Source organism: Ursus arctos, unplaced genomic scaffold (assembly GCF_023065955.2).
Source record: "Ursus arctos isolate Adak ecotype North America unplaced genomic scaffold, UrsArc2.0 scaffold_4, whole genome shotgun sequence".
Taxonomy (NCBI): domain Eukaryota; kingdom Metazoa; phylum Chordata; class Mammalia; order Carnivora; family Ursidae; genus Ursus; species Ursus arctos.
In genome coordinates this window covers 89,228,053-89,241,375 of record NW_026623056.1, presented here as the reverse complement: position 1 = coordinate 89,241,375, position 13,323 = coordinate 89,228,053, and the positions used below count along the sequence as shown (strand labels likewise).

Genomic DNA, 13,323 nt, shown 5'->3' with positions numbered 1-13,323 from the left:
ATTCAGACAACGTCATAGATGCATTGCTTTGAGGAAAGCTACTTTAAAACCACATGGACTTATAAATTTGATATGACATAGGCATATCAACAAGTCATGCCTTTGACCCTGTTTCCCTGATCCAGGGGTGCCCTTCTCCTCTCTTGCTTTTCCATTTTGCCTATCATCCCCAGACCTCAGAAGCACATAAGGGCACCTCACCATGGAGTCATCCATGAAGGCTTTGCTTATTCTTTCATCCCCCTTCCCAGTTCAAACCTGAGCTTGTCGCCCTCTCAGGGTCCTTGCCAGCCTCTCCAATGCACCAATGTTATTCATGCATTTGCATTATCTACTCTTCATGTAAGGCTCTTGAGGGCAGGACTCAGCCTTATTCTATCCATCTTTGAGTCCCCTTTCAGATGCCCAACACAAGGGTGGGCTCTTATTGGGAATGCGATAAATAGTAACAATTGGCTATATGGAGATTGCTAGGACCCAGGTGCTGTTTTAAAGGCTTTACATGAACCTACTCATGTGATCCCACAACAAACCTATGATGAGGAAACTAGGGCATGAGGTCATCAAATAACATGGCCAAGGTCACACAGTTAGTAAGTGATAAAGCTGGAATCTGAACCTAGAGTTCGGGGGCCCTGGCCTGCATCATGAACCACTAGACCGCTCTGGCTCCCGACTGCATGTGCGATGGACTGAATCAGACAGGACTTTGGAGTCCTCGAGCTATCCTCGGTCATCGTTTCACCAGATCCTCACAGTAAACCTTCGAGGTGGGCAGGGGAGCCTTGTCACCATTTTAGAGATGACGCAGCTGAGCCTCAGAGGTCACCAAGCTGGTAACTGATGAAAGCCAGACCAGAACTCTGTCTTTGATTCCCTTTTTCCTGTGTTCTTTTCCTTATACCACAAATTATTATAATAAGAAACTAGTCATGCACACTAAGCCAATAATCCAGGTAGTCTCATAAAATCACTATCTAGAAAACATCGTTAAACCTTATAAAATTAAAGACACACAAAAGTAAAGAGACAACAGCTTGGCTAAGTTAAAAAAAAAAAAAGAAAGAAAGAAAAAACCAAGTAGAAATAGATATGTACGTGTCTCCGCCAAATGTTATCAAACAGGATTCGATGCAACATTCACACAAATCCGATGTTTGGAAATTTCTCCTAGACAAGCACATAAATAGACATAAGAGAAATTTCAAACCCATGATGTGGTCTGCTGTAAGAAATGCTGCCACAGAGATCAGGAGCTCTACTAGCTTCGGTGCATTTATAAACACCAATTACATAAGGAGTGCAAGTGATTAAACTTTAATAAAGAGGCTCTGAATTCTTGTAAAGAATCCTTTTTTTTTTTTTCACTATATAGCATGATTCGGAGCACCTCACAATTACCTCTAAGAATGAAAAATAACTCATCCATTACGATAAATTTCATTTACTCTTTTCGAAAACACTGGATAGATCTAATGAACACACACCTTTGATTATAAGAACTGCTGGGGGCAGGAAAGAATAAAAGATTGGAGAAGTTCAGCTGGAAAGAGGTAAAGGGTAAAGCATGATTCAAAGCGCATACATGACATAAGGCAGAGATAGAGTCAAGTGTATAAGAAACTAGAGAAAAGGCAAGAATGGACAGTTCTCCTTAAATCAAAGAGCAGTGACCACAAGTGGCCTGGGGAGAATCTGGGGTATATGTCACAAAAGATATCAGTACTGACATAGATCAGATGAGAAAGTGGGAAGACTTGTCTTTAAGAATCTTAGTGAGAGAAAAGGGGAAGGAGAAGAGAGACGAGAGAAGCAGAAAGAAGGGAAGTAGAAAGAGAATTGGTGAGGAAGGAGGGTGAGAAACACAAATAACAAAAGAATAGATGTTGGTTGGTTCAGAATCATTCTAAGTGTAACTCCGGCTGACAGCAGACCCGTCATCACACGTGACAGGAACTCTGAAGGGTCCTTCCATTTCCCTGGCACCTGGCCCCGCAGACGCCACCTGCTCTGCTCGGAGCCACCTGTGCACCCACCTTGGACAGAAAGGAAGGCAGAGGCATCCCGGTCACTGTTCTGGAGGCTGCACTTAACACGCCCTGCGTCCTGGAGCTGCACATCATGGATTATCATCTCGGAGACGGAGTTGCCGCCCTCTTCATAACTGGCAGACGTAAAGCGGTCGTTGGTGATGATGGGCTCCGTGGGCGTGACGCTCAGGACCACTACGTCGTTCAGAGTCCACATGATGAGTCTCCAGCCCTGTGAGATGGTGCAGTTGAAGTGAGCCTCCGAGCCCTCCACCACCGTTGCGTTCTTGGGACCTTCTATGATTTGATAGCTGGATCCAGAAGCTGGAAGGCAACCAGTTTTTCAAGGCGGTAAGTGCATGGATCCATGTAAGTCAACTGTACGGTTTAACCCTTCTGTATTCACCAGCTGTGACCTGTGGATACCCACCGGTCAGACTCCGTGTCTTCCTGGTCCCAACACCATGTCCAACAGCAAGCCACCCATCTCTCCTTTCCAATCCCTCCCTCCACGGTTCTCAGCACTCCTGGCAAAACTGGAAGCAAAATAAAATGGTGTTTCTCACCTCCAGAGAGATGTTACCTTGAAAAGCGGATCCCAGCCTGGCCCTGAGGGCACCTCCCTAGCTCAGCTCTGTTATTTAAGGCAAGTTTTTCACCTTCCCTATGAAATGAGAGTTATCTTCCCAGTGAAAGGGGAAGGATCTTTGACTCCCACCTCTGAGGAAATCCCAAGGCTCAGAGGGGAAGGTGGAAAGCAGCTCCTCTTCACAAAGAGAATGGGGAACCCAGCATGCGGCGATCACAGCCCCATGCACGCCCTGCACTCTTAGAGCCCCTAGATGGGATGCTTGGGACAGTTTCTGGGGCTGGAGGACAAACAAGGTCGAGAGAGAAGGAATCCATCTAGGGAGAGACAACAGTGGCATCCTGAGTCATGGAGCGATAGGTAAGTCAGTCGCCAGTTATCAAGAGAACTGCATTGTCTGTCATGGAGGCCATGCCTCTCCTCTTAAGGACCAGACGAGACATGAGTAGGGGAGATACAAAGAGGGGGAAGAGGATAGGTAGAAGGATGTCAGGGAGTGGGCTCTCTTAATGAGAACAACCAAGCGATGCCTCTGGCCGCCTGGTACAAGTCTCCCTACATCCAGGGCTGGGTTTAAACTCCCAGCAGACAGGCAGGTGGGTCCCAGGCAGAAGACGACGGACTCTCAGGTGAGGCTCCAGTTCACGGGACAAATTATCTCAACTTCTCCGTGCCCCACTCCCATCAGCTGCAAAACAGGGTCACAAGTACTGCAGGGACTTGTTTCAAAAGCCAAATACGATAATCCCCGTGAAGCGCTTCCCCTGACCCTCGAGCACTCGGTAAACATTCATCACTATGTGATGTGCAAGAAGGGATGTTTGATTTGTACGACAAGCCAAGAATGTCTCAGATTTAAGCAAAACTGTTTCCTTCCCACTTTTCACCACATTCAACCCTAACTCAGCAGATGCACCGTGACACCGGTTTTCACTGGAGCGACAATGTCTGACTGGTCTTCCACATGGGGTACGTCAAGGGCTCTCCAACTCACATGACCTCAGTCATAATTACCTGAGATGGAGCACGGTCGACACCGGAAGAGCTCAGGAAATATTTTGGCCATTTAGGACTGATGTCCTAATCATCTTAGAGGAGCCCACTGGCAGCTAGAGTTTTCAGACATTCCCATGTTTGTAATAAAAATTCAAAGTAGAGCTTGCATAGCAAAGGATCATCTTCACAATCTCTGAATGCTCGTCTTTTTACCACCTACTGTTTACCGACGAAGAGCAATACTCCAGGGCTTGCGATCACAGCCGTGAGCGGGGACCCAAACTCAGACCTTCTTACTCTTTGCTATTTTCCCCTCTGATCTCACTCAGAGCTTGCAGCAAAAAGGACCCCCAGCAGACATAGCCCGTGGTTTCTTCTCAGCCTTGCCTGCCGCATCAGTAAGACTGCAATGGATTCCTCTGACCTTCTGGAGCTTTATGATTCCGGGGGGGTCCACCAGGCAGCCTGCCCTATACACTGAGTGCTCCCAAATCACTGCAGCCCCCTCTCCTTCCAACCTTATAAGGTCAACTTGTAAGACAGGTTCTAAAAGAATCTCATTATAGCCCTCATAGTTTCCACACCGCGGACAGGCATTAACCCATTAACACATCACCTGAGTACCCAGCATGCCCTGCCTGCTGCACGGACAGTGCCCCAGAAGCAAGTAAGAGCCGTGGGAGAGGCAGCCAGGGTCAAGGTCAATGAAGGGGTCCTGTGGGCTCCAAAGAGGCAGTACTAAGGGAAAGTCAGAATTAACCAAGACTGTCCCTGTGTTCGGGTAAACACGATGGCTATTCTTTCTTTAGTCTCTGAGCATGATAGGAAAAGAGAGACAGCGAGACTCTAAAGAACAGCCCCTACTGGGTATCCTCCCTTATCCCTAGACAAGTCTTTCTGATCCAAGGACACCTTTGATCGGGATTCTAGAAAAAGAAAAAAGCCCGAGGAGGGAAATCAGAAATGAGTCCCCAGGGAAGCCACAGCCACTGTGCCAACTTGGCTCTTTCCACGAGCCCTGAATTATATCTCAAGAAGAAGGACAAAAGAAAAGAAAAAGCCAAATCTACACCCTGAGGAAAGAGACGAGCTTTCCCCACCCTACAGTGTGACAACAGCGCTCTCCCCCTGCTCCTGACGCAGGCTGGTGACAGCTAAGTGGACAGAGCCCAGCAGCTCGGACGTGGGCAGTGCCAGGATGGCTGAGACCCAACCTTCCCTCCACGAGCTCCATCTAAGCAGCTCCCACAGAATATGCAAACCCATCCGAAACCATGGCTCCCTCACTGCCTGGTGCAAGGCCGAGAGATTATCTCACTCCAAACACTGTTTGCTTCAAGCCAGCAGACGGCATGTGTGACCACGATGACATGCAGGCCACATACCTTACTTCGCACCTGGAAGGTGAGGGGGAGGGAGGCCAAATGGAAACTCCTCAAGTTTGAGCCTGACCTCTAAATTAAACCAGAGGCACCCAGTCCTAAGCACTACATTCCCCTGACAGCATCACCTGCAGTCTTGGCTTCCCACCATGGGTAAACGCGCCTGCAGCCCTGCCTCGTGACTCAGAAGCCCTATCTTGATAATGCGAATTCCTAGAGCCTCCTTCGTCATCCTGAATCCTATCAGCTGTGGTGTGTGTAACCCTGCCCTGCACAGAACAAATATGAGAAAATTATAAATAAGACCTTTCATCACACATCAAACCTCCCTTTCCCTGTGCTCCCTCTTTGGCTCTGCAGAACAAACAGGCAAACTGGGGCAGAGCCATGGGAAAGGTCAGCGCCCCCTTCCCATACACTTCCCCGGCCGCCAGCTGTGGTGGTCGCCCCACCAGGAGTTTATCCACTTGAAAGACCCTTATCCACACTCACACTCTAATTTGCACACCGGCATCTGCAGCCCCGCCTCTTGCTTCCTCCCCTGCCGACCAGCCTACTCCACCATGCATCTCCATGAGCCAAAGGCTGCAGCCTGGACTGAGAAGCATATCTTCTATTCACTGCATCCTCCCGTCTGCAAAATGGGAATCCCTTCGACAGAAGCTCCTCTACCTGCTTCCGCGCGTCCTACCAGCCCTCCATCAACTGACCCCAAACATGGATCCCACCACTCTTCTGAGAAGGCTCTCTCTCGGCTCCCTGGAGGAGCAGCTGGCTGTCTCCCTAGCAGGGGGTTAGATCCCTCCATTCTTCCACTCTCCTCCAGCGGGTTCCTCACTGCACCCGCGGACCCCCCACGTCCCCTTCTCTTGGGCACCGGAAAGGAATCAAAAAGCAGACAATTAAAAGCAGAAGGGTGAAAGGGAAATGCAAATGATTTGGCAGCAGAGAAATCGTCTGGTGTGGCAGCTCTGAGGAAGAAAATGGGAGTCAGAACACGTCAGGCGTTGGGACACTCAGAAGGAATCTGAGATGTGAGGGAGGGGTCCTGAGGCACCTGCAGAGTCCTGCTGAGCACGGCAGGAGCCACCAGCATCACTGTTGTGCCACCAGCACCCAGAACTGCTACCCACATGGCAACCAGCCAGCGGGATATTCTCAGCAAACCGGGGTGATCGGGTACCCCTCTCCTACCTCCCTCCTCCAACTCAGACTTTGTTTAGATATTTTAAACACATCCATTTTGGATAAAGACCAGATAACCATTAACATTATCATATCTTGAGACCCTACTTAGTCTCACATCAACTTCCTTTTGCCTCAAACTCCACCCTCCAGCCATGAGACTATCCTAAATTTATTGAACTCACCGACTCTTTCTGGCCCCAGGGACTTTGCACAGGCAGTTATCAGCCTGGCATGTCAATTTTGCTTACTCCTCAGCTCTCAGCCTAGTTGTCTCCTCTCCAAAAAGCCTGCCCAGACTACTAGGTTGAATTACCCTATAACAAGATCAGGAACACGACAAGGATGATCACTCTCGCCACTATTATTCAACATAGTACTAGAAGTCCTTGCAACAGCAATCAGACGACAAAAAGGGATAAAAGGTATCCAAATCGGCAAAGAAGAAGTCAAAATGTCTCTCTTCGCAGATGACATGATACTCTATATGGAAAACCCAAAAGAAGCCACTCCCAAACTATTAGAAGTTATAGAGCAATTCAGTAACATGGCAGGATACAAAATCAATGCTCAGAAATCAGTTGCATTTCTATACACGAACAATGAGACTGAAGAAAGAGAAATTAGGGAATCCATCCCATTTACAATAGCACCAAAAATCATACGTTACCTTGGAATTAACTTAACCAGAGACGTAAAGGATCTATATTCTAGAAACTATAAATCACTCTTGAAAGACATTGAGGAAGACAGAAAAAGATGGAAAAATATTCCATGTTCATAGATCGGAAGAATTAACATAGTTAAAATGTCCATGCTACCCAGAGCAATCTACACTTTCAATGCCATCCCGATCAAAATACCGATGACATTTTTCAAAGAACTGGAACAAATAATCCTTAAATTTGTATGGAAACAGAAAAGGCCCCGAATCTCCAAGGAACTGTTGAAAAGGAAAAACAAAGCTGGGGGCATCACAATGCCGGATTTCGAGCTGTACTACAAAGCTGTGATCACAAAGACAGCATGGTACTGGCACAAAAACAGACACATAGACCAATGGAACAGAATAGAGAACCCAGAAATGGACCCTCGGCTCTTTGGGCAACTAATCTTTGATAAAGCAGGAAAAAACATCCGGTGGAAAAAAGACAGTCTCCTCAATAAATGGTGCTGGGAAAATTGGACAGCTACATGCAAAAGAATGAAACTTGACCACTCTCTCACACCATACACAAAGATAAACTCCAAATGGATGAAAGACCTCGATGTGAGACAGGAATCCATCAAAATCCTGGAGGACAACATAGGCAACAACCTCTATGACATTGGCTAAAGCAACCTTTTTCATGAAACATCTCCAAAGGCAAGAGAGACAAAAGATAAAATGAACATGTGGGACTTCATCAAAATAAAAAGCTTCTGCACAGCCAAGGAAACAATAAAAAAAAACTAAGAGGCAGCCCACGGAATGGAAGAATATATTTGCAAATGATGCTACAGATAAAAGACTGGTATCCAAGATCTACAAAGAACTTCTCAAACTCAATACGCAAGAAACAAATAAACAAATCATAAAATGGGCAGAAGATATGAACAGACACTTTTCTAATGAGGACATACAAATGGCTAACAGACACATGAAAAAATGTTCAAAATCATTAGCCATCAGGGAAATTCAAATCAAAACCACACTAAGATACCACCTTACGCCAGTTAGAATGGCAAAAATCAACAAGGAAGGAAGCAATTGCTGGAGAGGATGTGGAGAAAGGGGATCCCTCCTACATTGTTGGTGGGAATGCAGGTTGGTGCAGTCACTCTGGAAAACAGTGTGGAGGTCCCTTAAAAAGTTAAAAATTGAGCTACTCTTTGACCCAGCCATTGCAATACTGGGTATTTACCCCAAAGATACAGATGTAGGGAAGAGAAGGGCCATATGCACCCCAATGTTCATAGCAGCATTGTCCACAATAGCTAAATTGTGGAAGGAGCAGAGATGCCCTTCAACAGATGACTGGATTAAGAAGCTGTGGTCCATATATACAATGGAATATTACTCAGCTATCAGAAAGAACGAATTCTCAACATTTGCTGCAACATGGATGGCACTGGAGGAGATAATGCTAAGTGAAATAAGTCAAGCAGAGAAAGACAATTATCATATGATTTCTCTCATCTATGGAACATAAGAACTAGGAAGATCGGTAGGGGAAGAAAGGGATAAAGAAAGGGGGTAATCAGAAGGGGGAGTGAAGCATGAGAGACTATGAACTCTGAGAAACAAACTGAGGGCCTCAGAGGGGAGGGGGTGGGGGAATGGGGTAGACCGGTGATGGGTAGTAAGGAGGGCACATATTGCATGGTGCACTGGGTGTTATATGCAACTAATGAATCATCGAACCTTGCATCAGAAACCAGGGATGTGCTGTATGGTGACTAACATAATGTAATAAAAAAACATTTAAAAAATTTTTTAAAATAAAGTGAATTTCACTTATAGACCGTTTCATACATAGATGGGTGGGTCTTGTTTTTAAAATTCATTCCTACTTTTAACTGAAATATTTAGTGCACTAACATTTAATACAATTTTTAATATAAAAAAAATAAAAAATAAAACCTAGTTGGGAAAACAGGACAAACACACCTGAAGCAAAGAAGTCTAGACAAGACATTATCAAGAGAAAGCTAGGGGAGCCAAGCCCAGTCACCCTAATGACCCCACAGTCTGCTCTCTCCACCTCCTGCAAAGCGGAATCTGATCAGGAGAGCCTGGCCTGGGGCACCCTGGAGTCCATTCCGACTGACACCCTGGGGGAGATCCAGGATGAGGAGAAGTGATGGGAGGAATGTCAGGTCTCACAGGCAGAGGGCCCCTCCTCATCACTAAATGGGAGCTGGGATTATCACCCTGAACACTACCAGGTCAGGAGGGCTTCAGGGAAGAGGTGATGCCTGAATGGGGCCTTCCTGGAAAGCCAGGTATAAATGGAAGAAGAGAAAACCATTTCAACAACAGCAATGAGTTATGGGAAGGTACGGAAGGCAAACCCCACACCAGGGACAACCCAGTGAACAGGACTGGTGGGCCAGATGCCCATGGAGGACCACTCCCACAGCTCAGTCAGCAGAGCGGGGAAATGAGCCCAGCTGAAGAGACCCCGCTGTGGGAAGGACCCAAGGAAGAAGCTTCTGGCAGTCACGTGTCCAGGCCGCCTCTTCTGGGTTCCCTTCTGCCCACATCAACCGGATGACCACGAATGTTCCACCAAGCTCTCGAGAGCCCTACCTGCCAGCCCAGCCAGGACGACCAGCACAGCCAGGATGCCTTTCCAGCTGCCCTCCATCTCCACACGTTTTCTTCACCCCTGGGAAAACAAAGCAGGCAGGTCACAGTCTATCTCTGATGAACATTTGCCATTCAGAGCACGCGGAGCCCCTACTGGCTCGTGTGTCCGTGGATGGGTTAGTCAGAGCTTCTCGGCATGGTCACAGCACCAGCCTCACCCCACGCCTGCTGGATCAGAAGCTCCAGGGGCCAGCCCAGAAATCTGTCTAAGCAATGCCACAAGGAGCCCATTCTGGCCCATGCTCAAGTTTGAGAATCACTGTATTAATTGATCTTCCTCCCAAGCCCGTGTATAAATTATGGAATGCAGAGGGCATACCATTACCGCAGAAGCCCTCACCAAGATGGAGGGCGTGGGCTTACGGCTCTTCATTTCAACCGTGATGTTTTAATCACTGAGGGAAAAAGAAATCCTGCCCACAACAAGTTCACATTATCAAAAAAGGGAAACAGGAAACAAAATGAAAAAATAGAACAAAAGCTTATTAGGAGGTGCCAAAGGTATGTAGAAAAATAGAACAGGAGTGTGTGTACAAGTGATTGGGGGGGGGGGCTGGCTCTGACCACAACTAGGGAAATTGGAGAAAGGCTCCCAAGAAGGTGCTCTGTGAACAGTGAAGGAAGGGAGGCTGACAGCCGTGTGGGTACCTGCAAGGAGCTTTCCAGGAAAAGGAGCAGCAGGTACAAAGGCCCTGGGGTGGGACGGTGCCTGGCATGTTTGAGAGGGCTCTGTGGCTGGGGCAGAGTGAGGGGCAAGGAAAAGGGGGAGAGGGCAGGGGAGGCCCGTGTAGACTGAGTAAGGCCTTTGTGGCCCCTCGGCAGCACAGGGTATCCTGTCACATACACCTCTTGGCCCTTCCTTCCAGTCCCTTGTTCTTGGATTACCCTCTTGCTCACCGTCTATCCCTGCACGTTGCCTTTTGATTTTCCCCTTCTCCCCTGAGACAGGCCTATGCAGTCACCAGCACCGTGAGACCCCACTGCAGCATTTAAGGTAAATCACCCACTGATCATATCAGGAGCTGTCCGCAAAAATAACAGCCCTTGAGACTCAGAAAAGGGTCTTTTTCTTCCAAACATTCTTCAACACCACCGTGTGGCCCACAGCGCCCTAACCAGCGGATGGTTTTCTGTGGTTCCGGCATCCAGACGGATTTCACAGCCCCATCAGCTGGTGGGGGGGAACCCGGGGGAATCCATCCAAACCCTCCGAAATGTGGGGTGCTGGATTCCGCCAGATACACCCCCCCTCCCACCGTGGGATTTTGTAATGAGCTGACACCTGTCCAGGGCTTCAGTCCCCTTTCTTCCGGTATAGACCGAAAGAGGCAGACCCCACAGCAACACACAGGCAGAAATGCAAGCAGTGAAACAGGGCACAGATTAATAACCGCCACACCTCAGTCTGCAGAACACATCATGCAGGTTGCCGAATAAAACTGAGCGGTGGTGTGAAGCATCGTAAAGACGTCGGGCCTGTCTGATGTGAATACTGGCTTTTCACAAATCATGAGGAACATAGGCTTTCCACCCCTTGGTTTCTCTGATGTGCTGGGAAAGCGAAACTCAGCACGTGTGCTCAACTCTAACCACTCGTGTGCAGAACGTAGGGTTCAAAGTATGCTGCCGCCCCTGCACGGGCGAACCCCGCCCCCGGCCCTGCCGGACCCCGCCCCCGGCCCCGCAGGACCCCGCCCCCTCCCCAGCGGGCCCGGCCCCTGGCTGTAATCTAAAACAGACTTAGAGCCCCCCCCCACACACAAACACACCTCAGCCCCAAGCTGTACAGCAGCTGTTCACAAACCGAACTGAAATCACAGCCTTCCCAGACCGATTCCAAATCCTGAATGATGAAGCGCCAAATAAATCATTTACTAATTGTCAAGGTTCGATGAGCACAACTGGACAGGCCAGCCACTGCACAGTCACCCAGAGGGCTACATCCCAGCAGCAGCGGGAGGAGAAACTGAAGCACCACGTCAGAGAAGCCTACACATTTCACCGAAAGCAATAAATGCCAAGTGCGCCGCCAGCGCTGTTGAAACTGCGGGGGTAGCTTAAGGTCCACCAGGGGATACTGATAACCGCGCTGAGTCAGGCCCCGGACTGCGGCCAGATGGCTGCATTCACGACAGGCTCCGCTCTGCCGCCGTCCTCTCAGGCCATTCCGGCTTTTTCTTCATAGGAGGGGGACTCCGTGTCCAAAGAGCCCAGCAGAACCCCCAGAGCGGGCGGGGTAGGAGAACCCCGAGAGCTACAGGAACCCCGTGGCGGGATTACTGCACACGCTGGTGTGTGCCCGGCTCCGTGTGAGCGGTGTGCGCAGGCAGAAACCGTCAGGAAGCTGATTTCAGGCTTTAACTGAAATCAGATACTTCGCTTTAATTAAATTAGGACCTATGGCAGGTAATTTGCAAGTTAATATCTCTAGGGAGTAGTTTGACAGATCCCTGAGATGGAACTTCTCATTCGTTTTGTGATGGAAGACTGGAAGTACCTACTTCTGGGTGAAAAACTGCAGTCTTCTTATAATCTTACACCTTAATAAACTGTATCAAATAGACGGGATTCCTTACTGCCCGGACAAGGCAAAAATAGTCAGAAAGAATGATCTCCGGAAGGAGAGTGCTGAATTTTACCATGTCACTTGATTACCCACACACACAAGCCCTTATTTCTGGGTCCCTGGAAATAACTTGAGATCGTAAAATCTGAAGGTGTCTGCAAATGTTCCGTTCCAGGCAGCCGCATGAAGCCAAAACCCAAAAGTAAGGACAAGTGCTTGTCAGGTGAGTGAAAATTAGCTACAGCAAAATCCATGCAAGGGGCGGCCTGCAGACGTCCGTGCGTAAATATAAACAGGCACAAGACAGCTCCACTCGGACATCTGGAAGGGCTGCCCTGCCTGTCCGACTCAGGGCCCTCGCTGGCCTCCAGAGACCCGAGTAGCTCTCCTTCCCACAGAAGGACAGACGGCATTTACAGGTGCATGGAGAGAACAACGGAGGCGCAGTGATTTTCCAGCCCTGGAACCCTGACCTCCCAAATTCCAGTGGGGTCTCGGCTTTCCCTGTACCCGGAGCACGGCTCACAGTGAATGGGGCTCTCGCGCGATGAGAAATGATCCTGAATTCCTAAACTCCCAGAGCAGCCCCCTCTTTTAATGTTTAACTTCGTGGAAGGTGGGCGACAAAGAGGATGTGTTTGGTCGTGGGACACTTTTCCTTCGAGAGCAGCTAAAGGCCTGTGGCCGGGGACCCGCCCCTCAGCCCGAGACAGGTGCCTGGGGACCAGCCCGCTGGACAGACGCCCGGCCACTGGCGAGCTGGCTTACCTCTGGCAGGAAGGCCCTCTTCCTCTTCGGGGCCTCAGAGAAGGTTCTCTGGTCCCAAAGGCATCTGGGCCACCGTCCTCTCTCGCCGTGCACAGACGCAGGCACACACCTGTGTGGACTCCGGAGAATCCCGACCGGAGTCACCAGGTAACAGGAAGTTCCCCGCGAAATGTCACGTCACAGGCCGGGCTCGAAACACAGAGGCGGCCTCTGCCTGCCACCGGCCCCTAGCTTCCGGGAGGTGTGCGTGCCCCAGAGTGACATTTTTCCTGCTAATCATTAGCCAGCCCCAAACAGCAGCCGGGGCAGTGTGGCTGGGCCGGGTATGCCAGGGCCTCCGGGCCACGACCGCGTCCCCTGGGCCTCTGCCCCGGCTCCTCCTGCTCTGGGCCGCTCTCGGTCCCGCAGAGCCAAGCCCCTCCCAGGCCCCCCTGGTCTGGGCGGTGGTCACTCTT

General features: G+C 49.3%; 1 protein-coding gene across 2 annotated transcripts in view; it reads right to left on the bottom strand.

Moving 5' to 3' along the window:
• IGSF5 (immunoglobulin superfamily member 5) overlaps window positions 1–13,115 on the bottom strand; it is a 42,767-nt gene extending 29,652 nt beyond the window's left edge. The window contains exons 1-3 of one of the 2 annotated variants that reach the window (XM_026501235.4): window positions 12,869–13,115; window positions 9,475–9,553; window positions 2,037–2,354 (exon numbers count right to left, since the gene is read on the bottom strand). In XM_026501235.4, coding sequence (XP_026357020.2) covers window positions 2,037–2,354; window positions 9,475–9,532 — 376 coding nt within the window. In that variant the 5' untranslated portion in view covers window positions 9,533–9,553; window positions 12,869–13,115. The remainder of the gene's footprint in view (window positions 1–2,036; window positions 2,355–9,474; window positions 9,554–12,868) is intronic. The other variant, XM_044389137.2, reaches the window with a different exon arrangement.
• Between the last annotated feature and the right edge of the window lie 208 nt (window positions 13,116–13,323).